Source organism: Lynx rufus, unplaced genomic scaffold, assembly GCF_022079265.1.
Source record: "Lynx rufus isolate CCGP_SWC_20201006 ecotype Redwood Valley unplaced genomic scaffold, mLynRuf1.p SCAF_8, whole genome shotgun sequence".
Classification (NCBI taxonomy): domain Eukaryota; kingdom Metazoa; phylum Chordata; class Mammalia; order Carnivora; family Felidae; genus Lynx; species Lynx rufus.
Window position 1 is genome coordinate 99837139 of NW_025814896.1, and position 25834 is coordinate 99862972.

A 25834-nucleotide genomic window follows, 5' to 3' on the forward strand; every position below is an offset into this window, starting at 1 on the left:
ATCTTATTGAAGTATTGCATTCAAGCTTATCATATATTAAAAATTGATTTGTTTTTTGAATAGACAAACATTTTGGAATTGCAATTGGCCTGGAATATTTTTTGACAAAACCCATCATCTTTGGAGACTTTATTAAGGCAAGTATGTTGACTTGACTACATTTGAAGATTATAAAGTATTTACTATTTTACAGTTCAGTTTCATCTTCAGCAAGAACTTTGCTACATCTGTGAAGATTAAAGATCAGGACCAAGGGTCAGCAAACTATGGCCCATAGGTCAAATCTATATCCCACTGCCCATTTTTGTAAATAAAATTCTATAGGAACACAGCCACGTCCATTTGTGCACTATATTTTTATGTGGTGGCTTTTGCATCACAAGACAGAGTGCAGTAGTAGCAACAAAGGCTATAATGACCTTCAAAACCTAAAATATTTATTATCTGGCCCTTTAGAGAAACAGATTGTTGACTCCTGATCTAGTCACATTCGTTTTGGCAATAGTTTGAATCAGAGCCCCATCAGGTTTTCGATTTGGAAGGAAGAAGAGAGAATTAGTTTCTTAACTCAGGACTGGAATCCCCCTTACTGTATTCTGTGTAGCTGTTCAGCCTGTGCCTAAATGCTTCCAGCAGTGGAAGCTAATTAGGTTACCAGTGCTGCCCTCTTCATTACAGGGTAGCTCTCATTAATTGCAAAATTTTTCTTCCTCCTCAGTTTGTACCCCCAATAACATGTACACACCAACCCTCTAGAACCACCTCCAATAAGCCTTCCATCTAACCATCCTACCTGTGTTCATTGATAACCATCTTGTTTTTCCAAGTTGACTCTTGTTGGGTGCAACATCCCTAGTGTCTTCAAGAGGGCAGGGGCCATGTCTGTTTTGTTCACTCTAAATCTCCAGCTTCCTGCATAGAGCTAGGTATACAGCAGGCTTTCAAACAAATGAACAACTTGTCTTTCTATTACAAGTATGCAATTACCTCATCACCCTGTAACCCCTGACAAATAAAAAAGATAATTTGTGTGAAACAGATCTATTTAAATGTATTTAAAAACAAAGTCCAAAGTTTGTTTCCAGGTGGTGATTATATTTCCTATGTGTTCCTACTGATCTAATTATCAAATAGGGGAATAAAGCAATAGGAAAAGAGCAGTTGGACCCTTCTTGCATTACCTATGAGTATTTTAATCAATGGCTCCAAATAAAAATGCCCCCAGGACAGTTGCTACAGCAAAGAAAAGATGTCATCAACAGGTCCAAACAGGACCTCACACAGGAACTCAATTCCTTATAGTTTACACCAAATTTCATTCCCAATGGTTTAATTAATGAGATTGACCACTGGTAAAAACTACATGTAGTTCTGGCATGATTTTTTATAACCCTAACAGTCTGGCATGCATAATTTTCAGCCCATTTAGCTTTTCTGATATCAACAGGCTGAGAGCAAAAATATGAAACCACAATAAGGTACAGTGAGAAAGTATGAAAACCTATTTCTGAGCTCCTGTGTGGATTTTATAGCAAAGATTGCTGAAATTCCAATGTGCCATTTGAAGTTAAATGAAATAGATTTTCAGTTATCCATGAAAATCTGAGTTTCTTAGTCCCATTTCCTTGGTTTTGAAGCCTTGCTAATATGTACATTATATAATACAATATATAATACATATTCATATATATGCATGCAGATGATTAAATAGCAACATGGGTGAAAGAATATTACCTCCTAAGATTATGAATGTGTGTATTTCTGTATCATAATTGATCTAACTTGGTCCCTCTCCCATAAATCATCTTATAGTTTGGAGCAGATAAGACTGATCGGATTTACAATGACATGCCTGATATGGAGAAAATCGCAAATGTTCTACAGGACTATCTTGACGATTATAACCTTATAAATCCCAAAGAAGTAAAGTTGGTGTTCTTCCAGGATGCTATAGAACATGTTTCAAGGTATAGTACTATAGGGTGTCCAATAATACATTGTATTAAAAGGTAAGAATTAGGGTGTCTTGGTGGCTCAGTGGGTTGAATGTCCAACTCTTGATTTCAGCTCAGGTCATGATCTCCCAGTTTATGAGTTCAAGCCCCACATGGGGCTCTACACAGACAGTGTGGAGCCTGCTGGGGATTCTCTCTCTCCCTTTCTCTCTCTGCCCCTCCCCCACTTGTGCATGTGCACTCTCCCTCTCTCTCTCTCTCTCAAAATAAATAAACTTTAAAAAATCTTTAAGAAAAAGTTAAGAAATGGGGTGCGTGGGTGGCTCAATCGGTTGGGTGTACAACTTCAGTTCAGGTCATGATCTCAGGGTTCATGAGTTCAAACCCTGCGTCGGGCTCTGTGCTGACAGCTTGGAGCCTGGAGCCTACTTTGTATTCTGTGTCTCCCTCTGCCTCTCCCCCGCTAACGTTCTGTCTCTCTCTCTCAAAAATGAATAAATGTTAAAAAAAAATTTTTTTTGAAAGGTAAGAATTAAGTTGTACAAAAGACTTTAAATAGATTTTCAGATGGACAAAGGTCTATTGGCAAATCTTGCTATAATGTAAAAGTTATTTTTTATATATTTTAAATATAAACCTCATGAATTGGAACCCAGGGATTATTTTCATTAAATATTAATAGATTGTTTTTATTTGGTTTAAATGCCCTGTCTCATTATAAAAAAAAAAAAAAGGATGTAAGGTAGTTTACAGAGATACATGTACAGTATAAAAAGGCTGATTATGTGTATGCCTAAAGAAATAAGGGGCTCAAGATTATAATAAAATGAGTGGAATCCAAGTATTGTAGACTCCATCTGCTTATAAGCCTGACTTTTACCCATTGCAAGTATCCTTTAAGGGATGCCCATGACAAATAGGTATCCAGCCCGAATATCTGCAGTCCTTGGGGAATACACCCCTTTTTTAAAATTTCAATTCCAGTATAATTAACATACAGTGTTGTATTAGTTTCAGGTGTACAATATAGTGACTCAACAATTCTGTGCATTACTTAGTGCTCATCACGTTAAGTGTACTCTTAATCCCCTTCACCTATTTCTCCCAGTCCCTGGACCCCCCTTTGCTAACCATCAGTTTGTCCTCTATATTTAAGAGTCTGTTTTTTGGTTTGTCTCTTGTTTTTCTTTGTTCATTTGTTTTGTTTCTTAAATTCCACATATGAGGGAAATCCTATGATACACCACTTTTTTAGGTGTTTTTGTATACTGTTGACAATTCTAAGTATTAAAATGACACTTGAAGGATGATACACAATTTGCTGCCTGTGACATCTGCTGTCAGTTCCATCCTGTGGAGCAGTAATAATAATGGCACTTGGTGTGAGTATGAAACCATGATATGGAGTACTGCGTTTCACTGTGATAACAGCTCTCTGCGGCCCAGTATCATACTCTCTCTACAGATAAGGCTCCGAGAATGTTCCGGTGGTCTGTTGCTATATGATAAGCCACCGTGACCCTTGGTAGCTTCATTATTTCCTGATCTCAGGTTCCCAGGGGTTCTGTCTTGGGTGTCTCAATGCAGTCAAAGTCGCACAGCATCTGGAGCACATGGCGCACCTCTGCCTGTGTGTGCACTGATTGTGTCTCTCTAGCACAGCAGCATCAGAGTGTCTGGGCTTCTCCCATGGCTCAGGGCTCCAAAGTCTGGTGCCCTGAGAGTGACAACAGAAGCCAGATGCCCTCTCACAACAGCCTCAGAAGTCACATAACATCACTTATACCATACTCCGTTAGTCGAAGGAGTCGCACAGGCCTACCCAGTTGACAACAAAGGGTCAGAGACTGTCTCTTAACAGGATCAAAGAGCAAGTAGGACCAGAAACGTTACTGCAGCCATTTTTGGACAGTCCCGTGTACCACAGAAAGATTAGGTGAATTGTCCCAAGTCCCCTAGCTGGTGAGTCACAGACTGAGAATTGCATCCAGTCCTTTGGCTCTAACTGTGCTGCGGGTGCCTCCACCCAAAATGGATCCACTTTTTTCATTATAGCCCTCAAATATTTGAAAATTGTGACTAGGCTCCACTTAGCTTTCCCTTCTCTGAGCAGATATAACCCAGATCCTCCACCGTTGCCTGTTAGAGATTATTTTCAGCCTCCACATACTGAGCACTTGATAATTTCTCCATGTTCCACTTAAAACGCGATGCCCAGATTTGATGTAGTATTCTGTGCAATCCGCAGTGTAAAGTGTGTGTGAGGACAGGATTTCCTGCAATCTGCTACCATAGCAAGATTTTCATGGATTTGTTTTTTTTCCCTCATCAACTACATTTTAGTGTTGGATCGTGTTAAGTTGGACAGTTAAATCCTCAGGACTTTTTTTCTATAAACCATAAGCAATCAATTGTTTTACCTTTCCTATACTTCTGCTGTTTAATCAACTCTAATTTGAGAATCTATTTTTGTCACAACTCCAGTGTTATAACAATAGTTTGTCACTGGGTTGTTGAGATACCACTTGCTTCTTATCCTTCCCCCTGCCTACATACCCGCATGCTAGCTCCTAACAACTTTTATCCTATAGCTCACACTGGCCCTAAGCCTGGAAAAAAAATAATAATGGTCTAATAATACTCTGGTCTGAGAAACTTCCTGGAGAAGAGACCAGACTATAGGCAAAGTCTGCTTAATTGTATTTATAATCTTTTTTATTTTTATGAAAGAGAATCAGCAGGCCACTCAAGGATTGCTTAAAATATTACAGGAGGAAATGAAAAGCCATTTGTAGAATGGAGGAGACTTGGTGTTCAGATACACAAAGGGCTGCCATGTGAATTACAGCATAGATGTCTTCTTTTTCTAGGGAAGATCAGAAGGTAGGAATTAGAGTAAACAAATTTCTACTTGTAAGAGCTCTCAAATACCTACTGCTGAAGAGCAACAGAAAGGGCTTCATTATGAACATGAGTTATGGGAGAATTCAGTAATTTAGCAGATACTACATTTCCATTTGTTGGTGACATTTTACATTTATTTTTTTATTTTTTAATTTTTTGCATAGGATAAGTAGATAAAAGCCTTCCCAAACCACAAACACTTTTTTTTTCTTTAGAGCCTGTGTTTTCAAAGGGCAGTTTGCACCTGGGTATTTCCACCCATTACATATGCCCAGAGTTGTCACCACAGTACAAAGATGGTAAAACAGATCTCAATGAAAATGTAAGCTACTAATTAGGACAGCCATCTCTTGCCTACTGCAGTAGAGAAAATGTAATGCTGGGGGATTCCTAGTGGAGGGACTTTTCTATCTATTGATATGTAAGTTGGCAGAAAAAATAACACTGGGAAGAGGTGTTATTAAGTTATAAGCTTTTTGTTATTAAGTGCTGTAAGATTTTTTGTTTCCAATAATATCAGATGAAAATAATCAAAATACTGTACTATACCTGAAACAAGGAAAGAGTAACATATAAAGTGCAAGATTTTTTAACAGTCCATATTTCATCCACTGCGGAACACATGCACATTATGGAAAAAACCAGCAAAACATTATTACATATCCCTTTACCTCTCAATATTATACCTACCTAGGTGACTGAAGAGAAATAAACAGATGATGTGATGTGTCTTCTGTCTAGTATGCACTGTGACAGAGACAACCATGGAAATAGTGCCTACATCATCTATTTGCTTACTCAAGGGGAGGAGTTGGCAAAGGATCCTAGAGAAGGACCAATAGGAAATATTTTGGACTCTGTGGGTCATATAGACCCTGTCACAATGACTCATTTCTGCCATTGAAACACAAAAGCAGCCATCTTCAGTAAATGAATGAGTGAGCATGGCTGTGTTCCAATAAAACTTTATTTATGGACACTAATATTAGAATATCATATGATTTTCACATATCAAAATATTACTCTTCTTTTGATGTTTTTGTTAGCCACTTGAAAACTACAAAAACATTCTTAGCTAATAGGCCATAAAAAAATTTTAAGGGGCTTCTTGGTGGCTTAGTCTGTTAAACATGGGACTCTTCATTTCGGCTCAGGTCACGATCTCACAGTTTGTGAGTTTGAGCCCTGCCTCAGGCTCCACACTGACAGTGCAGAGCCTGCTTGGGATTCTCTCTCTCCCTCTCTCTCTGCCCCTTCCCTGTGCATGTGTGCTCTCTCTCTCTCTCTCTCTCTCTCTCTCTCTCTCTCTCTCTCCCCCTCTCCCTCTCCTCTCCCTCTCCCTCTCCTCATCCCCAAATAAATAAATAAACTTTAAAAACACAGTGAAGGGGCAAGGTTTGGCCCACACACCATTATTTGCTGACCCTGTCCTGGAAAAAGCTGTGTTATCGAGGCAGTCAGGGCAGGGAAAGAGCAGACTGGCCTGAGGGACAGAAGAAGGTATGAAACTGAAGGAGACAAATTTGAAGGTTTAATTCTTATTTTAGAAGATCCCAAATAATGACTTAGAAGTCTACTTCGCCCTGGAGGAGCACTTTTCACTGTAGACTTCCTGTTCTATGCTCATACTACATGCTCCTATCCCCTGCCACCAAAGATAATGGTGCATAGGAGCTGTTTGATCAATGTTTTCTAAGTCATAGTGTTTAAGATCTGGAAGTAGAAGTTGGTTACTTCAATATAGATGATTTGGTAAAAGTGTACTCAATTTCAGAGGGAGATTAAGAAATGACATTTGTCTCCCTTTTTCTTAGAAGTGTAATTTTATTTATAAAAATTCATATCACCAAGATCTTTTTGAGGATAGAACTATTGCAGAAAAAAAGGCATCTTTGTATTTCCTACAAGGCAGAACTACATCTACAGTTGTCCTCCCCTTATCCACAGTCTCTCTTTCTGCAGTTTTACTTACCCACAGTCAACCTCAGTGAGGAAGCAGATGACCCTCCTTCTGATGATTCGTCAGAAGGTCAGTAGTAGCCTAACTCCAAGCCACAATGCCTACCTCATTCACCTCGCTTCATCTCATCACGTAGGCATCTTATCTCACATCATCACAGGAAGTACAGTACAATGAGATACTTTGAGAGAGACCACATTCACATAACTTTTATTATAGCATATTGTTATAATTGTTCTATGTTATTATTATTGTTGTTAATCTCTTACTGTGACTAAATTATAAATTAAAATTTATCAAGTATGTATGTATAGGAAAACTAAGGTTTGATCCTACCCATAGTTTCAGGCATCCACTGGGATCTTAGAGTGTATCCCCCCATCACTGAGGGGTGGAACTACTGTACTTTGTGATTATTTTTCTGATCATATGGTAAACATACTCATTATAGAATTTAGAAAAACATTCATAATTTCACCTCCTCACCCAGAGACAACCACTATTAAAATTGTATGGTTCTTTCAAATATATTTGTAAGTATATAGAGATTTTTACAAAGTTGTATTATGGCACATATTATTGAACATCATGCCTTTAACACTTACATTACATTTGCCTCCAAAATCCTACATAATTAAATACTATTTTAAAACATGGCTTTAATGGCCACATTTATGACATCCTAACGTATTTTCTGTTCCTTTTTAATGCAACTTCTTTCTGTTTCATGGTCTCCCTCTCTCTCACTCTAACGATCTGAAAGGATTCTATTTGCAGCTAGCTTTAAGTTTTGTTTTCTAATATTGTTAGTATGATAGGAAAAACATAAAAGAACTAAATATCCATCACTAGGGAACTGGCTAAATAAGTATGGTATATTTGTTGCTGTATTTACTAGCATGAAAATGTCCATAATACATTATCTAGCAAAACAATCATAAAACAAAATGTAATTAGAGTTTAATCCCATTTTTGTAATACACACACACAAGTCAACATACAAAAATTCACTGAACAAATGCTGATGAAGCCCCTACTATGGTAGGCACCATTCTCAGAGATCAGAACACCCAGGCCCTTGGGGCACCTGGGTGGCTCAGTCGGTTGAGCATCCGACTTCGGCTCAGGTCATGATCTCATGGTCTGTGAGTTCGAGCCCCACGTTGGGCTCTGTGCTGACAGCTCAGAGCCTAGAGCCTGCTTCGGATTCTGTGTCTCCCACTCTCTCTGCCCCTCCCCCGCTCATGCTCTGTCTCTCTCTCTGTCCAAAATAAATAAACATTAAAAAAAAAATTTTTTTTAAGAACACCCAGGCCCTTGTGATAGAGCTTACAAATGGGGAAGGCTTGGCACTGATTTTCTCCCCTCAGTTACAATGACTGTGTTTTACTTTCATAATTTAAAAAATAATAAAGCCATTATCACTTTCAAATATTTGAACCTGGTCTTTTCTAATTATTAGAATTTTGAATAAAATTAAGATAGATACTCAGACACACAAGCAAACTTCCTGTTAAGAGGGAGAGAGAAATTAAATCTACCGTTATAATTCTCCCATGCTTTCCTAGTTTCTGATAACCCAGTCTGAAATTTTAGATAAATCGTGTTGTAATTAAAAAAAATTATTTTTACAGTTTGTATCTTCTTTTTAAGAGGAATTTATCGATACTATCGTCTTTTTTATCATCTTAACAATAGTATATGGACTCGACTCATACACACTTCTCACTTTATACAGACATCTCTCTCCCTTTCTTGGGTTTTTTAGTTTTATCTATACTTCTTGGGGCACCTCGGTGATTCAGTTGATTAAGCGTCTAACTTTGGCTCAGGTCACGATCTCACCATTCATGGGTTTGAGTGCCGTATCAGGCTCTGTCCTTGACAGCTCAGAGCCTGGAGCCTGCTTCGGATTCTGTGTCTCTCTCTAAAATAAATGAACATTAAACAATTTTTTCTTTAGTTATACTTCTTTATATATCTTCAAGAAATCTTTTAGGAAGGTTTAGATGGCTTATGCTCTGAGCAATAACATGACAGCTTTCCCTCTACCCATTGTCTTATGGAATATCATCTTGTAAAATAGTCACCTAAGGCCAGCCTGAAATTATTTGTCCCTTTGGGAGTAATTTGTCTGCCTTTTAGATGCTCACAGTCTCTTCAGTTATGTCTAAAATATAGATTTCTATATTTCTATTTTATATGTATGCATGCACCCGTATTTTATTTTATATTTATGTATCTCCTAGAAAATCTTTAATGTTTTGCCTCTCCTCTCTGGTTTTCTTTCCTGACCCTCAGGGACTTCAAATCTATGGGTTCCGCTCAGGGGTTTCTTCCTACTGTTTCATCAGCTGTCACATCAGTTCTGTCCCCTCCTGTCTCTCCTTCTGCACTTCCATTTGTGTGGCCTCTGGGATCCCACTTGTTTCTCCTACATTTGTCCTCCTTATCTCTATTCTCTTGTCATTGTAATGTCATTATCTTTCTTCTCTGCATTCTGGATAAACTCCTTGAGTTTGTCTTCTACTTCACCTATTGAATTTTCCACCTATTTCATTTTTTTTTTTTAATTTTTTTTTTCAACGTTTATTTATTTTTGGGACAGAGAGAGACAGAGCATGAACAGGGGAGGGGCAGAGAGAGAGGAAGACACAGAATTGGAAACAGGCTCCAGGCTCCGAGCCATCAGCCCAGAGCCTGACGCGGGGCTCGAACTCACGGACCGCGAGATCGTGACCTGGCTGAAGTCGGACGCTTAACCGACTGCGCCACCCAGGCGCCCCTCCACCTATTTCAAATTCCCATTTTCCTATTTGCAAGGCCCGTGTTCCGCTGAGGTTTTTTGTTGTTTATTTGTTTTAATATTTATTTATTTTTGAGAGAGAGAGAGAGAGAGAGAGAGAGAGAGAGCATGTGAGCAGGGGAGGGGCAGAGAGAGAGGGAGACAGAGAATCTGAAACAGGCTCCACACTGACAGCTGAGAGCCCGACACGGGGCTCAAACTCAGGAATCTCGAGATCATGACCTGAGCCAAAGTCAGACGCTTAACTGACTGAGCCACCCAGGTGCCCCTCCACTGAGGTTTTCAATTTGGTCATCAGATTTTCCATCTCCAATTTTTGCTAAACTCCGCTTTTCCCCCGAGTGTTCACTCTAGTATCACCATAGCAGTGCTTTTCATATTCTTGTTGTCAACGTGAATCAGAAATTTTCTAAAATGTTGTCGATATCTTAGATTAAATTCATTTCAGGGCATTCCCATTGAGCTCCCCTTCTGAACCACACTGTCTTTTCCTAGACCCAGCAGTATTTCTGTATTTCTGCTTGCTCCTCCTTATAAATGAAGCCCTGGGCTTGTTAATACAATGGTTATAATATAAGCAGTGGCTTAGATCAGCCAAGGTTCTGACAAAACCCTTCACACTTTAGAGAAAGGAGAAGAGATTTTCTTTTACTCTACATTTGCATGACCAAGGCCAGCAGCCTGTGGGAAATGGGAGAGATGGACACAATGAAAGCTCAGCAGGTCTTTCCTCCCAGCCATGAACTTTATTTATTTATTTATTTATTTATTTATTTATTTATTTATTTTGATGTTTATTTATTTTTGAGAGAGACAGAGTGTGAGCAGGGTAGGGGCAGAGAGAGAGGGAGACATAGAATCCGAAGCAGGCTCCAGACTCTGAGCTGTCAGCACAGAGCCCGACACGGGGCTCGAACTCACGGACCGCGAGATCATGACCTGAGCCGAAGTCGGACGCTTAACTGACTGAGCCACCCAGGTGCCCCCCCCACCCCCAGACATGAACTTTAGCCACACCTGCTCTTTCCGATGGCCTTTTGCTCAGGGAGGATTCCCCACTGGCCACTAGCGGTCCATACTGGGTCAGGCCCTCTGACCCACATCTGTACACTTGAAATACGTCTTTCTCTGCTTTGTTGCCTGCAGGATTGCCCGCATGATTCGTCAGGAAAGAGGCAATGCGCTGCTCGTTGGAGTAGGAGGCACTGGAAAACAGTCTCTTACAAGACTTGCAGCTCACATATGTGGTTACAAATGTTTGCAAATTGAACTGAGCCGAGGATATAATTATGACAGTTTTCATGAAGACCTGAGGAAGTTGTACAAACTGGCTGGTGTGGATAACAAGAATATGGTCTTCCTCTTCACTGACACCCAGGTACATGTTTAAATAGCTAAAGTACAAGTGTTACGATCACAAGTGTGCTTTGAATAGTTTGTATGATACAGTGCAAGGAATTGCTCCCTCAGATAACAGATGTCTTGGACCTTGTAAAAGACTTTTATAATACATTTTCATTTATTTTACCAACCGTTGTGTCACCCTTTAAATTCTAAGTAAATATGATCAAAGGTTAAGGGGGTAAGAGAAGTTTGAACTTTTCTTTGAGAAGGACATAGATAACAAAAAGTAATAAATTGTTTCTATAGCAGTAAGTATAAGGAAATTATACCCTAACTGAAATCAATTAGGGAAATATGCTTTACCCAAGAAAAGGAAAATAAGAATAACGATGGCTGTTTTAGTGTTAAATTAACTTTAAAATTAAAATGGGATTTTATCTATGTCTATAAGAACAAATGTAACTGTTCTTGAATTTGTTCTAAACAAGAAAATTTTCTACATTGACTACACTTAGGCATTTTAACATGAGGGAAAATAAACCTCTATAGAAATCAGCCGAGCAATAAAAAAGTAATGGATCTGATGCATAAATATTTTAAATTATTTTAAATTAAGTACAATCATAAAATGGGAAAATATTTTTAACATCGGTGACATGCAGTGAATTTATACCTGAATATGTTAACATTTTTTACAAATGAGAAAGGACCCAGAGTCAAATGTATGTACTCCACCAGCTTTGGCCACCAGCAGTGCCTGCCCTGGTCCCTAGCTGCTCAACCTGGAGGCACAGCTGGGGACGCCAATAGCCCTTGCAGCCACTGTGACCCCCCCTGCAGCGCTCACCAAGGCACACATACTGTGGATCCCAGCGGCCGCCTCAGCCGAAGAAACATAACACACTCGTAGGCCCAGCACCACTACCCATCCCCACACTTGGTGCCCTGCACCTCTAGACCTGGGGCTACAGCATGCTCCATTGTGCCCCTACCTACACATGAAAGTCTGCCCTTACTGAATTCAGTCCATAAAGTCTGGAAGAGGGAACTCCCTCAAACATGCATACACCTACATAAGGCTACAGATATCATGAAGAACCAAGGAAACATGACCCCACCAAAGAAATACTGTAAGCCTCCAGTAACTGGCCCCAAAGATATGGAGACCCAGGCATCGTCGCACAAAGAACTCTAAACAATTGCTCTAAAGATGTTCAGAGAGCTCGGTCGACAGGAAGATGGCGGCGTAGGAGGACGCTGGGCTCACCGCGCGTCCTGCTGATCACTTAGATTCCACCTACACCTGCCTAAATAACCCAGAAAACAGCCAGAGGATTAGCAGAATGGAGTCACCGGACCCAAGTGCAGATGAGAGGCCCACGGAAGAGGGTAGGAAGGGCGGCGAGGCGGTGCGCGCTCCACGGACTGGCGGGAGGGAGCCGGGGCGGAGGGGTGGCTCGCCAGCCAAGCAGAGCCCCCGAGTCCGGCTTGCAAAAGCGGAGGGGCCTGACGGACTGTGTTCCCACAGCAAGCGCGACTTAGCGTCTGGGAGGTCATAAGTTAACAGCTCTGCTCGGAAAGCGAGAAGGCTGGAGGACAAAGGGAGGGAGAGCTGCGGAGCCCCCGGACGACAGAGCTCAGTTTGGCAGGGAACAAAGGCGCTCTCCAGCGCCATCTCCCCCGCCCATCCCCCAGCCAAAATCCCAAAGGGAACCGGTTCCGGCCAGGGAAATTGCTCGCTCTGCGCAAACACCCAACTCTGTGCTTCTGCGGAGCCAAACCTCCGGCAGCGGATCTGACTCCCTCCGGCTGCCACAGGGCCCCTCCTGAAGTGGATCACCTAAGGAGAAACGAGCTAAGCCTGCCCCCCCTGCCGCCGTGCACCTTGCCTTCCCACCCCAGCTAATACGCCAGATCCCCAGCATCACAAGCCTGGCAGTGTGCAAGTAGCCCAGACGGGCCACGCCACCCCACAGTGAATCCCACCCCTAGGAGAGGGGAAGAGAAGGCACACACCAGTCTGACTGTGGCCCCAGCGGTGGGCTGGGGGCAGACATCAGGACTGACTGCGGCCCCGCCCACCAACTCCAATTATACACCACAGCACAGGGGAAGTGCCCTGCAGGTCCTCACCACACCAGGGACTATCTAAAATGACCAAGCGGAAGAATTCCCCTCAGAAGAATCTCCAGGAAATAACAACAGCTAATGAGCTGATCAAAAAGGATTTAAATAATATAACAGAAAGTGAATTTAGAATAATAGTCATAAAATTAATCGCTGGGCTTGAAAACAGTATACAGGACAGCAGAGAATCTCTTGCTACAGAGATCAAGGGACTAAGGAACAGTCACGAGGAGCTGAAAAACGCTTTAAATGAAATGCAAAACAAAATGCAAACCACCACGGCTCGGATGGAAGAGGCAGAGGAGAGAATAGGTGAACTAGAAGATAAAGTTATGGAAAAAGAGGAAGCTGAGAAAAAGAGAGATAAAAAAATCCAGGAGTATGAGGGGAAAATTAGAGAACTAAGTGATACACTAAAAAGAAATAATATACGCATAATTGGTATCCCAGAGGAGGAAGAGAGAGGGAAAGGTGCTGAAGGGGTACTTGAAGAAATAATAGCTGAGAACTTCCCTGAACTGGGGAAGGAAAAAGGCATTGAAATCCAAGAGGCACAGAGAACTCCCTTCAGACGTAACTTGAATCGATCTTCTGCACGACATATCATAGTGAAACTGGCAAAATACAAGGATAAAGAGAAAATTCTGAAAGCAGCAAGGGGTAAACGTGCCCTCACATATAAAGGGAGACCTATAAGACTCGTGACTGATCTCTCTTTTGAAACTTGGCAGGCCAGAAAGAATTGGCACGAGATTTTCAGGGTGCTAGACAGCAAAAATATGCAGCCGAGAATCCTTTATCCAGCAAGTCTGTCATTTAGAATAGAAGGAGAGATAAAGGTCTTCCCAAACAAACAAAAACTGAAGGAATTTGTCGCCACTAAACCAGCCCTACAAGAGATCCTAAGGGGGACCCTGTGAGACAAAGTACCAGAGACATCACTACAAGCATAAAACATACAGACATCACAATGACTCTAAACCCGTATCTTTCTTTTTTTTTTTTAATTTTTTTTTTCAATGTTTATTTATTTTTGACAGAGAGAGACAGAGCATGAACGGGGGAGGGGCAGAGAGAGAGGGAGACACAGAATCGGAAACAGGCTCCAGGCTCTGAGCCATCAGCCCAGAGCCTGACGCGGGGCTCGAACTCACGGACCGCGAGATCGTGACCTGGCTGAAGTCGGACGCTTAACCGACTGCGCCACCCAGGCGCCCCTAAACCCGTATCTTTCTATAATAACACTGAATGTAAATGGATTAAATGCGCCAACCAAAAGACATAGGGTATCAGAATGGATAAAAAAACAAGACCCATCTATTTGCTGTCTACAAGAGACTCATTTTAGACCTGAGGACACCTTTAGATTGAGAGTGAGGGGATGGAGAACTATTTATCATGCTACTGGAAGCCAAAAGAAAGCTGGAGTAGCCATACTTATATCAGACAAACTAGACTTTAAATTAAAGGCTGTAACAAGAGATGAAGAAGGACATTATATAATAGTTACAGGGTCTATCCATCAGGAAGAGCTAACAATTATAAATGTCTATGCGCCGAATACCAGAGCCCCCAAATATATAAAACAATTACTCATAAACATAAGCAACCTTATTGATAAGAATGTGGTAATTGCTGGGGACTTTAACACCCCACTTACAGAAATGGATAGATCATCTAGACACACGGTCAATAAAGAAACAAGGGCCCTGAATGAGACACTGGATCAGATGGACTTGACAGATATATTTAGAACTCTGCATCCCAAAGCAACAGAATATACTTTCTTCTCGAGTGCACATGGAACATTCTCCAAGATAGATCACATACTGGGTCACAAAACAGCCCTTCATAAGTTTACAAGAATTGAAATTATACCATGCATACTTTCAGACCACAATGCTATGAAGCTTGAAATCAACCACAGGAAAAAGTCTGGAAAACCTCCAAAAGCATGGAGGTTAAAGAACACCCTACTAACAAATGAGTGGGTCAACCAGGCAATTAGAGAAGAAATCAAAAAATATATGGAAACAAACGAAAATGAAAATACAACAATCCAAACGCTTTGGGATGCAGCGAAGGCAGTCCTGAGAGGAAAATATATTGCAATCCAGGCCTATCTCAAGAAACAAGAAAAATCCCAAATACAAAATCTAACAGCACACCTAAAGGAAATAGAAGCAGAACAGCAAAGGCAGCCTAAACCCAGCAGAAGAAGAGAAATAATAAAGATCAGAGCAGAAATAAACAATATAGAATCTAAAAAAACTGTAGAGCAGATCAACGAAACCAAGAGTTGGTTTTTTGAAAAAATAAACAAAATTGACAAACCGCTAGCCAGGCTTCTCAAAAAGAAAAGGGAGATGACCCAAATAGATAAAATCATGAATGAAAATGGAATGATTACAACCAATCCCTCAGAGATACAAACAATTATCAGGGAATACTATGAAAAATTATATGCCAACAAATTGGACAACCTGGAAGAAATGGACAAATTCCTGAACACCCACACTCTTCCAAAACTCAATCAGGAGGAAATAGAAAGCTTGAACAGACCCATAACCAGCGAAGAAATTGAATCGGTTATCAAAAATCTCCCAACAAATAAGAGTCCAGGACCAGATGGCTTCCCAGGGGAGTTCTACCAGACGTTTAAAGCAGAGATAATACCTATCCTTCTCAAGCTATTCCAAGAAATAGAAAGGGAAGGAAAACTTCCAGACTCATTCTATGAAGCCAGTATTACTTTGATTCCTAAACCAGACAGAGACCCAGTAAAAAAAGAGAACTACAGGCCAATATCCCTGATGAATATGGACGCCAAAATTCTCAATAAGATACTAGCAAATCGAATTCAACAGCATATAAAAAGAATTATTCACCATGATCAAGTGGGATTCATTCCTGGGATGCAGGGCTGGTTCAACATTCGCAAATCAATCAACGTGATACATCACATTAACAAAAAAAAAGAGAAGAACCATATGATCCTGTCAATTGATGCAGAAAAGGCCTTTGACAAAATCCAGCACCCTTTCTTAATAAAAACCCTTGAGAAAGTCGGGATAGAAGGAACATACTTAAAGATCATAAAAGCCATTTATGAAAAGCCCACAGCTAACATCATCCTCAACGGGGAAAAACTGAGAGCTTTTTCCCTGAGATCAGGAACACGACAGGGATGCCCACTCTCACCGCTGTTGTTTAACATAGTGCTGGAAGTTCTAGCATCAGCAATCAGACAACAAAAGGAAATCAAAGGCATCCAAATTGGCAAAGAGGAAGTCAAGCTTTCGCTTTTTGCAGATGACATGATATTATACATGGAAAATCCGATAGACTCCACCAAAAGTCTGCTAGAACTGATACATGAATTCAGCAAAGTTGCAGGATACAAAATCAATGTACAGAAATCAGTTGCATTCTTATACACTAACAATGAAGCAACAGAAAGACAAATAAAGAAACTGATCCCATTCACAATTGCACCAAGAAGCATAAAATACCTAGGAATAAATCTAACCAAAGATGTAAAGGATCTGTATGCTGAAAACTATAGAAAGCTGATGAAGGTAATTGAAGAAGATTTAAAGAAATGGAAAGACATTCCCTGCTCATGGATTGGAAAAATAAATATTGTCAAAATGTCAATACTACCCAAAGCTATCTACACATTCAATGCAATCCCAATCAAAATTGCACCAGCATTCTTCTCGAAATTAGAACAAGCAATCCTAAAATTCATATGGAACCACAAAAGGCCCCGAATAGCCAAAGGAATTTTGAAGAAGAAGACCAAAGCAGGAGGCATCACAATCCCAGACTTTAGCCTCTACTACAAAGCTGTCACCATCAAGACAGCATGGTATTGGCACAAAAACAGACACACAGACCAATGGAATAGAATAGAAACCCCAGAACTAGACCCACAAACGTATGGCCAACTCATCTTTGACAAAGCAGGAAAGAACATCCAATGGAAAAAAGACAGCCTCTTTAACAAATGGTGCTGGGAGAACTGGACAGCAACATGCAGAAGGTTGAAACTAGACCACTTTCTCACACCATTTACAAAAATAAACTCAAAATGGATAAAGGACCTAAATGTGAGACAGGAAACCATCAGAACCTTAGAGGAGAAAGCAGGAAAAGACCTCTCTGACCTCAGCCGTAGCAATCTCTTACTCGACACATCCCCAAAGGCAAGGGAATTAAAAGCAAAAGTGAATTACTGGGACCTTATGAAGATAAAAAGCTTCTGCACAGCAAAGGAAACAACCAACAAAACTAAAAGGCAACCAACAGAATGGGAAAAGATATTTGCAAATGACATATCGGACAAAGGGCTAGTATCTAAAATCTATAAAGAGCTCACCAAACTCCACACCCGAAAAACAAATAACCCAGTGAAGAAATGGGCAGAAAACATGAATAGACACTTCTCTAAAGAAGACATCCAGATGGCCAACAGGCACATGAAAAGATGTTCAGCGTCGCTTCTTATCAGGGAAATACAAATCAAAACCACACTCAGGTATCACCTCACGCCAGTCAGAGTGGCCAAAATGAACAAATCAGGAGACTATAGATGCTGGAGAGGATGTGGAGAAACGGGAACTCTCTTGCACTGTTGGTGGGAATGCAAATTGGTGCAGCCGCTCTGGAAAGCAGTGTGGAGGTTCCTCAGAAAATTAAAAATAGACCTACCCTATGACCCAGCAATAGCACTGCTAGGAATTTATCCAAGGGATACAGGAGTACTGATGCATAGGGGCACTTGTACCCCAATGTTCATAGCAGCACTCTCAACAATAGCCAAATTATGGAAAGAGCCTAAATGTCCATCAACTGATGAATGGATAAAGAAATTGTGGTATATATACACAATGGAATACTATGTGGCAATGAGAAAAAATGAAATATGGCCTTTTGTAGCAACGTGGATGGAACTGGAGAGTGTGATGCTAAGTGAAATAAGCCATACAGAGAAAGACAGATACCATATGGTTTCACTCTTATGTGGATCCTGAGAAACTTAACAGGAACCCATGGGGGAGGGGAAGGAAAAAAAAAAAAAAAAAAAAGAGGTTAGAGTGGGAGAGAGCCAAAGCATAAGAGACTGTTAAAAACTGAGAACAAACTGAGGGTTGATGGGGGGTGGGAGGGAGGGGAGGGTGGGTGATGGGTATTGAGGAGGGCACCTTTTGGGATGAGCACTGGGTGTTGCATGGAAACCAATTTGTCAATAAATTTCATATATAAAAAAGAAAAAAAAAGAAAAAAAGATGTTCAGAGAGCTACAAGAGAACACATGTAAACAATTTAACTATAGCAGGAAAAAAATACATGAACAAAATGATGGAGAATGACATCACCAAGATCACAATATAGGTCATTCCCTGACATCACTCTCCCTCACACGAACAACCTACAATAGTTATTCATGGACAAGACATCATTGAGGGAACCCTAGGACACAGGGGAGAGGCTGAACCACTCCCTGCACCACAGGGACCAAGACAGACCACATTAGAAGGGTAAGTGGAGCAGCACAGACTGATCACATTGCCCCTCCCCCAAGCCAGCACACCACGTGACCCCAAGAGGTCTCCCCTGAGCCTACAGTTCCTCCAGTGGAAAGAGAGAGCCCAGGGGGAACATCCAGCTCCCCTTGCCTTGTGGGTCACTTCTTGTGTATTCCACTCCAGTCTCACATCACAGGGATCTCAGGGAAACCTGCAGGACTTGACCGCAGAAAATCAGATTGTGGTGGAGAAGGCAGCGTGGGCTTGCAACCCCCAACACCTGGCTCTTGGCAGTCTGAGTTCCTACCTGCAGTACCCAAACAGTAGTCCCAGCCAGCAGTTTTGTGCAGTATGACCAGGGAACTCAGCAGAATCCAGGGCTTCCTGATTCAAGGTCCTCAAACAAAGAGCCTTGCTGGCCCTGGAGCTCCCCCACCGCACCCAGGCAGAGGAGCTGAGTCCTAGCCCTACACACCACTGGGGTGTAACTCCCACCCCTGCCCAACTGGAAAGCTTGGCCTGAATGCCTGGGAAGTTGTATAGACCAGCAGCGATCAAGTGAAAATAGAGCAAGCAGAGCTGATCATCTGCAGAGCAAAGCCAGTGGCCCCATACAGAAAGGGGACTTGGGGGCACAGGTTGGCCTGAGTCAAGACCACAAAGAAAGTGCCTTTCTGGCACTGGAGCCAGTTCTCTTGCTCCACCTTGGTGGAGAAACTGATTTGTACCTCCACCCATTGCTGAACACAGCTTTTAGCCCACCTGACCAGGGAACCTGCCTGGCTCATCCAACAGCCCCTGCTCCCTGTCTACAAAGCAAAACCAGGGGTTTCATCTGGTCAGTGCACAGCCTTGCTTGAGTTAGGTTCCCAAACAATGAGCCATGCAAGCCTTGGGACCCACTCCGTGGCCCTACCAGGAGAGGAAGCTAATTCATAGCCTTACCTGCTGCTGAGTATAGTACACAGTCCCAACCATCTAGGAAGCCAGACCACAGAATCTAGGCAACCACACAGCCCATCCTACAGCCTTGCTTGGGCAGAGAACCAAGTCAGCGTCCTATCCAACTATTCTCACCCAGCAACACCCCACCCCCAACCTCAGAGCTTGGGCAGTGGCCTTGCCCCCAAGTAGACCCTGACAGCAAGTCCCACCTGCTCAAGGATTACTAGCTGACATGTCCAGAAACCCAAACTAAGCAGAGTGGTGAAGAACTGCCTCTGTCACAGCAAACCTGTAAAGTCTCAAAGAGGAGACCACTTACTCAAATGTGCAGATACCAAAGTAAGGAATCAAGGATCATGACACCAAAGAAAATGAATAGAGCCCCACTAACTGACTCTAAATACTAAATAAATGGAGATCTATGAACTGCAAACAAAGAATTCAGAATAATCCTCTTAAAGAAATTTAGTGAACTATAAGAACACACAGATGACTAAACAAAAATGGGAAAAGCAATGCATGAACAGAACAAGGAGGTGAACAAAGAAAAAGAAACCATCAAAAAACCCAAACAAATCCTGAGCGAAAAAATTCAATGGAGAGCTTCAGAAGCAGATTTGATCATGCAGAATAATCAATCACTTAAAAGACAGGATGTTTGGGTAAATTCCTAGCAGTGCTATTGCTGGGTCATAGGGTAGGTCTATTTTTAATTTTCTGAGGAACCTCCACACTGCTTTCCAGAGCGGCTGCACCAATTTGCATTCCCACCAACAGTGCAAGAGGGTTCCCGTTTTTCCACATCCTCTCCAGCATCTGTAGTCTCCTGATTTGTTCATTTTGGCCACTCTGACTGGCGTGAGGTGATACCTGAGTGTGGTTTTGATTTGTATTTCCCTGATAAGGAGCGACGCTGAACATCTTTTCATTATCCAGTCAGAGAAGCAAAAAGAAAAAAGAATGAAAAAGGTTATAAAACCTTTAGGACATAATGAAAAGAAATAATTCCCCAATCATGGGAATTCCAGAAGAAAAGAAAGAAAAAGGAACAGAAAGCATATTTACAGCAATAATGGCTGAAAACTTTCCAAACCTGGGGAGAGAAATGGACATCCAGATTCAATAGGTTAAAGCCAAACAGCGCCACTCTGAGACCCATTATAAGTAAATATATATAAAGAACTCATACAAATCAATAGCAAAAAAAAATTCAATTTAAGAAAATGGGCAGAGGATCTGAATAGACATTTTTCCAAAGAAGACATACACATGGCCAACAGGTACATGAAAAGATACTCCAGGGCGCCTGGGTGGCTCAGTCGGTTAAGCATCAATTTCAGCTCAGGTCATGATCTCACGGTTTGTGGGTTCAAGCCCCGCATCAGGCTCTGTGCTGGCAGCTCAGAGCCTGGAGCCTGCTATGGATTCTGTGTCTCCCTCTCTCTCTCTCTGCCCCTCCCCTGCTTGTGTTCTATCTCTCTGTGTCTCAAAAAATGAATAAACATTTTTAAAAATTAAAAGAAAAGTAGAGATACTCCACATCAGTAATTATCAGGGAAATGTAAATCAAAACCACAATGAGATGTCACCTCACACAATTTATGCCAATAAATTAGATAACCCCGAAGAAATGGATAAAATCCTAGAAACATACAAAGATAGCTACCATGGCTATCATCAAAAAGACAAGAGAGAACAAGCATTGGCAAGGATGTGGAGAAACGGGAACCCTATGCACTATTGGTGGGAATGTAAATTGGTGCAGCCACTATGGAAAATAATATGGGGGTTCCTCAAACACTTAAAATATGGAGGTTCCAGAACTACCATATGATCCAGCCATCCCACTCCTGGATATACATCCAAAGGAAATGAAAACAGGATCTCATAGAGATATCTGAACTCCTATGTTTATTGCAACATTATTCACAATAGTCAAGATATGGAAACAACTTAAGGGTCCGTCAGTAGATGAATGGATAAAGAAGATATGGCATATACATACACATACACATAATGGAGTATTACTCAGCCATGAGACAGAAGGAAATTCTGCTGCTTACAACGACATGGATAAACCTTGAGGGCATTATGCTAAATGAAATAGTGGACAGAGAAAGACAAATACTGTATGATATCACTTACATGAGGATCTAAGAAAAGCCAAACTCATGGAAACAGAAAGCATAGTGGTTACCAGGGGCTGGGGGATGCAGAAAATGGTGAGAAGTTGGTCAAAGGGTACAAACTTCCAGTTATAAGATGAATTAAGTTCTAAGGATCTAATGTACAGCATGGTGACTATAGTTAACAATAATGTATTACATGGGATGAGCACTGGGTGTTGTATGGAAACCAATTTGCCAATAAACTTCATATATTGAAATAAATAAATAAATAAATAAATAAATAAACAAACAAACAAATAAATAATTTAAAAAAATAATGTATTATATACTTTAATGTTGCTAGGAGGGTAAATCTTAAATGTTTGCACCACAAAACAAAGAAATGGTAATTATGTGATGTGATGGAAGTGTTAACTAACGCTTCTATAGTGGTAATAATGTTGCAATATATAAATATAACAAATCAATACATTGTATGCCTTAAGTTTATACTATGTTATATGTCCATTATATCTCGATAAAGCTGGAAAATAAATACAAATACAGTCTTTTTAAAATGAAAAGGAAAAGACAAGCCCATCAATAGAAGAAATACAAAAATGTAATAAAATGCAAATAGAAAGTTCCTTTAAAAAAAGAATTCAAGGGCTTTAAAGACCTGAAAAATGTTCAGTCTTCCCAGTAACCAAAGAAATTTAAGTACCAGGGGTTGGCCTTGCACATTGACAAAGGTTAAAAATCATAATATTCATTGTTGACAAGGATGTCGGAAAACAGGCCTTGCATAGAACGCACCAGTGAATTAGCAAAATCTTCTAGAAGGTAGTAGCAATATGTAGATAAAGTCCTTAAATTACTCTTACTTATAATTACAGCTGCATACAAAGTTGTATGTGCAAGAATATCTATTGCAGTATTTTAAAATAACGGGGTATCTGGGTGGCCTAGTTGGTCTTTAAGCATCCAACTCTTGATTTCTGCTCAGGGCATGATCTCACGATTAGTGAAATTGAGTGAGTCATCGGACTCCACACTGACAGCATGGAGCCAACTTAAGGTTTTCTCTCCCTCTCTCTCTGTTCCTCCCCAACTTGTACATGTGTGCGTGCATGCTTTCTCTCCCTCTCAAAATAAATAAACTTTAAAAATAAAATAAAATAAAATAAAATAACAGTTAATCTGAAATAGCCTTATTATTCACAAGTTATTTGTGGTATAATTATACAATAGGACACTGTAAAAAAATTAAAATTACTTTGTAGAAATATACACATTAATTAATGTGAAAAATGTTTATGATGTGTTGTTACATCATAACACATATACAAATCATCTACCATATAGGTTCTCTGTTTTAATATATATCTAAACAGATATGCCGTATATACAATTTGAAAATGTCTGGGTCATGGGATTGTGAGTTATTGTTTTTTATTTTCTTAGTTGTGTTCATCAGTAGTTTCTTATTACTCTGATATTAAAATATTTTTATATAAGCTTGATGTTGCTTTTAAAACTCCAAAAATAAGATCAGACTGTCTTGCTCCACTTTAAGCAAACAAAAGGCTATTACACTGTTAAAAGTCCCAATCAATCTCAAATGTTCTATGCTAATGGAGAGTAAACATAACCATAATAACTAAAATTAATGTGTGTATATATGCATGTATATATATATATATGTATAACTATTATAAATATGAGAAGTTGAGACAAGCAAGATGTTAAAAATAGAGTTTAATTTGCTATTTCTAGCAAATACAAAGTAGAAATAAGTATGTTTAAATAATATGAAGAATATAATTTCTAAGCTGGAATTGATGGCTATATACTATAATTATATTTTACAAAGAAAGTAAATATTTTCTAGTACTACTGAAGGTTTACAAAAATTGACCATATGTTAGGTTTAAACAGATTTTCAATAAATTCAAAAAAGCATAAACTATGCTGATAACATCCTTTGTCCATGCTCTAATCAAAGGAGAAATTAATGATGTGGCTCAGCACTTTAAAACATTTATATAAAGAATTCCTGAGTCAAGAACATCAGAATTTAAATCTCTATTTTAGAGAACAAGGAAATGAACTTAATATAAATAGAAATCTGTGCGATGCAACCAAACAGTTCTTAGGATTAAATTTATAGATTTGAATAAAAAATTAGCAACTACGTAAATTAGGGGCACCCGGGCGGCTCAGTCAGTTAAGCTTCTGACTCTTGATTTCGGCTCAGGTCATGATCTCACAGTTCATGAGATCGAGCCCTCCCCATGTCCAGGCTCTGTCCTGCAGCATGGGGCCTGCTTGGGATTCTCTCTCTCTCCCTCTCTCTTTCTGCTCTTCCCCCACTCGTGTGGCTCATGTGCATATGCACTCTTCCTCTCTCTCTCTCTCAAAATAAATTAATAAGCATTAAATAGAAAAAGAAGCTACTTAAATTAGTTGACTTAAAATTTTAGGAAAATAAAGGTCACAAGGAAGAACAAAAATAAAAAAAGCAAATAATAAGATAAAAGCAGAAATAAGTAAATTATGACAAAGAACTAGTGTTTGCTCTTGGGGAAAATTAACAAGACACAATTATTCCAACTTTAAGAAAAAAACAAAAAGTTACAAATGAAGAAAATAAAGTAACAGATACTTTGTCATAGTTAAATAATAGGACCCAAACTTTTTTAAAACTAAAAAGTTAACTAAAACAAAAGGATAAATGATAGATTTTTAATATTTGCATCAATTATTAGAGGCAAAGGTTTATTTTGTAATATGAAAATTACTCATTCAAATTTAAAAGTAAACTCCAATATATAAATGATTACAGTTTGAACCGATCTTGTAAAGTTTATTTATCTATTTTATGAGCGAGACTGTGAGCTGTCAGTACAGAGCCCAACATGGGGCTTGATCTCACAAATTGTGAGATTATGACCTGAGCCAAAACTAAGAGCCAGACACAACCAACTGAGCCACCCAGACACCCCTGAACATATATTTTAATGGAAAATGGTAAATGTGGAATCACATTTGCCCTGGCTAATAATCAAAGAAATGGAAATTAAATTCTCCCAAAGCAAACATTTATACTCCCTAACCTTGTAAAAATAAATGTTAAAGGTTCATGAAATCATATTTGAATTGAATGGGAAATTTAAAATCTTTCAAAATCCAGAAACTATTCATGCATTTTAATGGCTAGTCTCCCTCCTGGGAGTTTATCCCCAGGAAATAACACAACTGGGGAGGAAAATTATAGTTCTACATATGTTCTTAAAATGTAAACAAAACTGTGGACCATTTAAGTCTATGGGAAAATGTGGCACATCAGCTCTATAGTATGTTGTGCTATACGATAAGTACTGTACAGAACCATGGATACATATTTATGAGAAAAGTTAGCTGAAAGAAGGCAGAATATAAAATGTTTACACGTATTACTTGAACCATGTAAAAGACAAATGCCTTTTAAGAAACAAAACAGAAAGGAAAAAGGAAAAATCAATTACTTCTATATTAAAATATTAAGATTCTAATTTTTAATATTATTTTCTCTTAAAGATAAAATTAACTCAATGTGGATTTTGATTAAATATTTGCTTTACAATTTACAAGTAATAAATAAAAAATCTAAACTGGTTGAGTGAATTACAACGATCACTCTGCTTTCTTCCACAGATTGTAGTAGAAGAATTCCTAGAAGATATAAATAACATCCTGAACTCCGGTGAAGTGCCCAATTTATTTGAAAAGGATGAACTGGAACAGGTTTTAGCAGCCACCAGACCACGAGCGAAAGAAGTAGGAATTTCCGAGGGGAATAGAGATGAGGTAGGACACAATGGTGATAGGCTTTACTAAAACACAAAGTTGTGTTAGCCTTTTTTTCTTTTTCTTTTAATGATCTACATCTCCCTTTGAGGAGTCCACGGATGGATTTTTGCCCCCAATATAATTGTCTTCCTTTGTAATTCTATGTATTTTACTTCCTACATTCGAAGCATTGCTACACCAGACTTCCAGAGAGATCAGTGGGAAGCAGAAAACAGAATCCCTACTGCCCCATGGATGTCAGAGCCTTGTCCAAACAGGACAGTTTGCCTTATCCTTCTTTAAACACAGATGTATTTCACACG

The 25834-nt window shown here is 39.8% G+C and overlaps 1 protein-coding gene across 1 annotated transcript in view; it reads left to right on the plus strand.

Moving 5' to 3' along the window:
* DNAH6 (dynein axonemal heavy chain 6) overlaps window positions 1-25834 on the plus strand; it is a 223413-nt gene that overhangs the window by 118833 nt on the left and 78746 nt on the right. The window contains exons 43-46 of the mRNA XM_047069367.1: window positions 64-137; window positions 1813-1967; window positions 10772-11003; window positions 25377-25529. Of these exons, the coding sequence (XP_046925323.1) occupies window positions 64-137; window positions 1813-1967; window positions 10772-11003; window positions 25377-25529 (614 nt within the window). The remainder of the gene's footprint in view (window positions 1-63; window positions 138-1812; window positions 1968-10771; window positions 11004-25376; window positions 25530-25834) is intronic.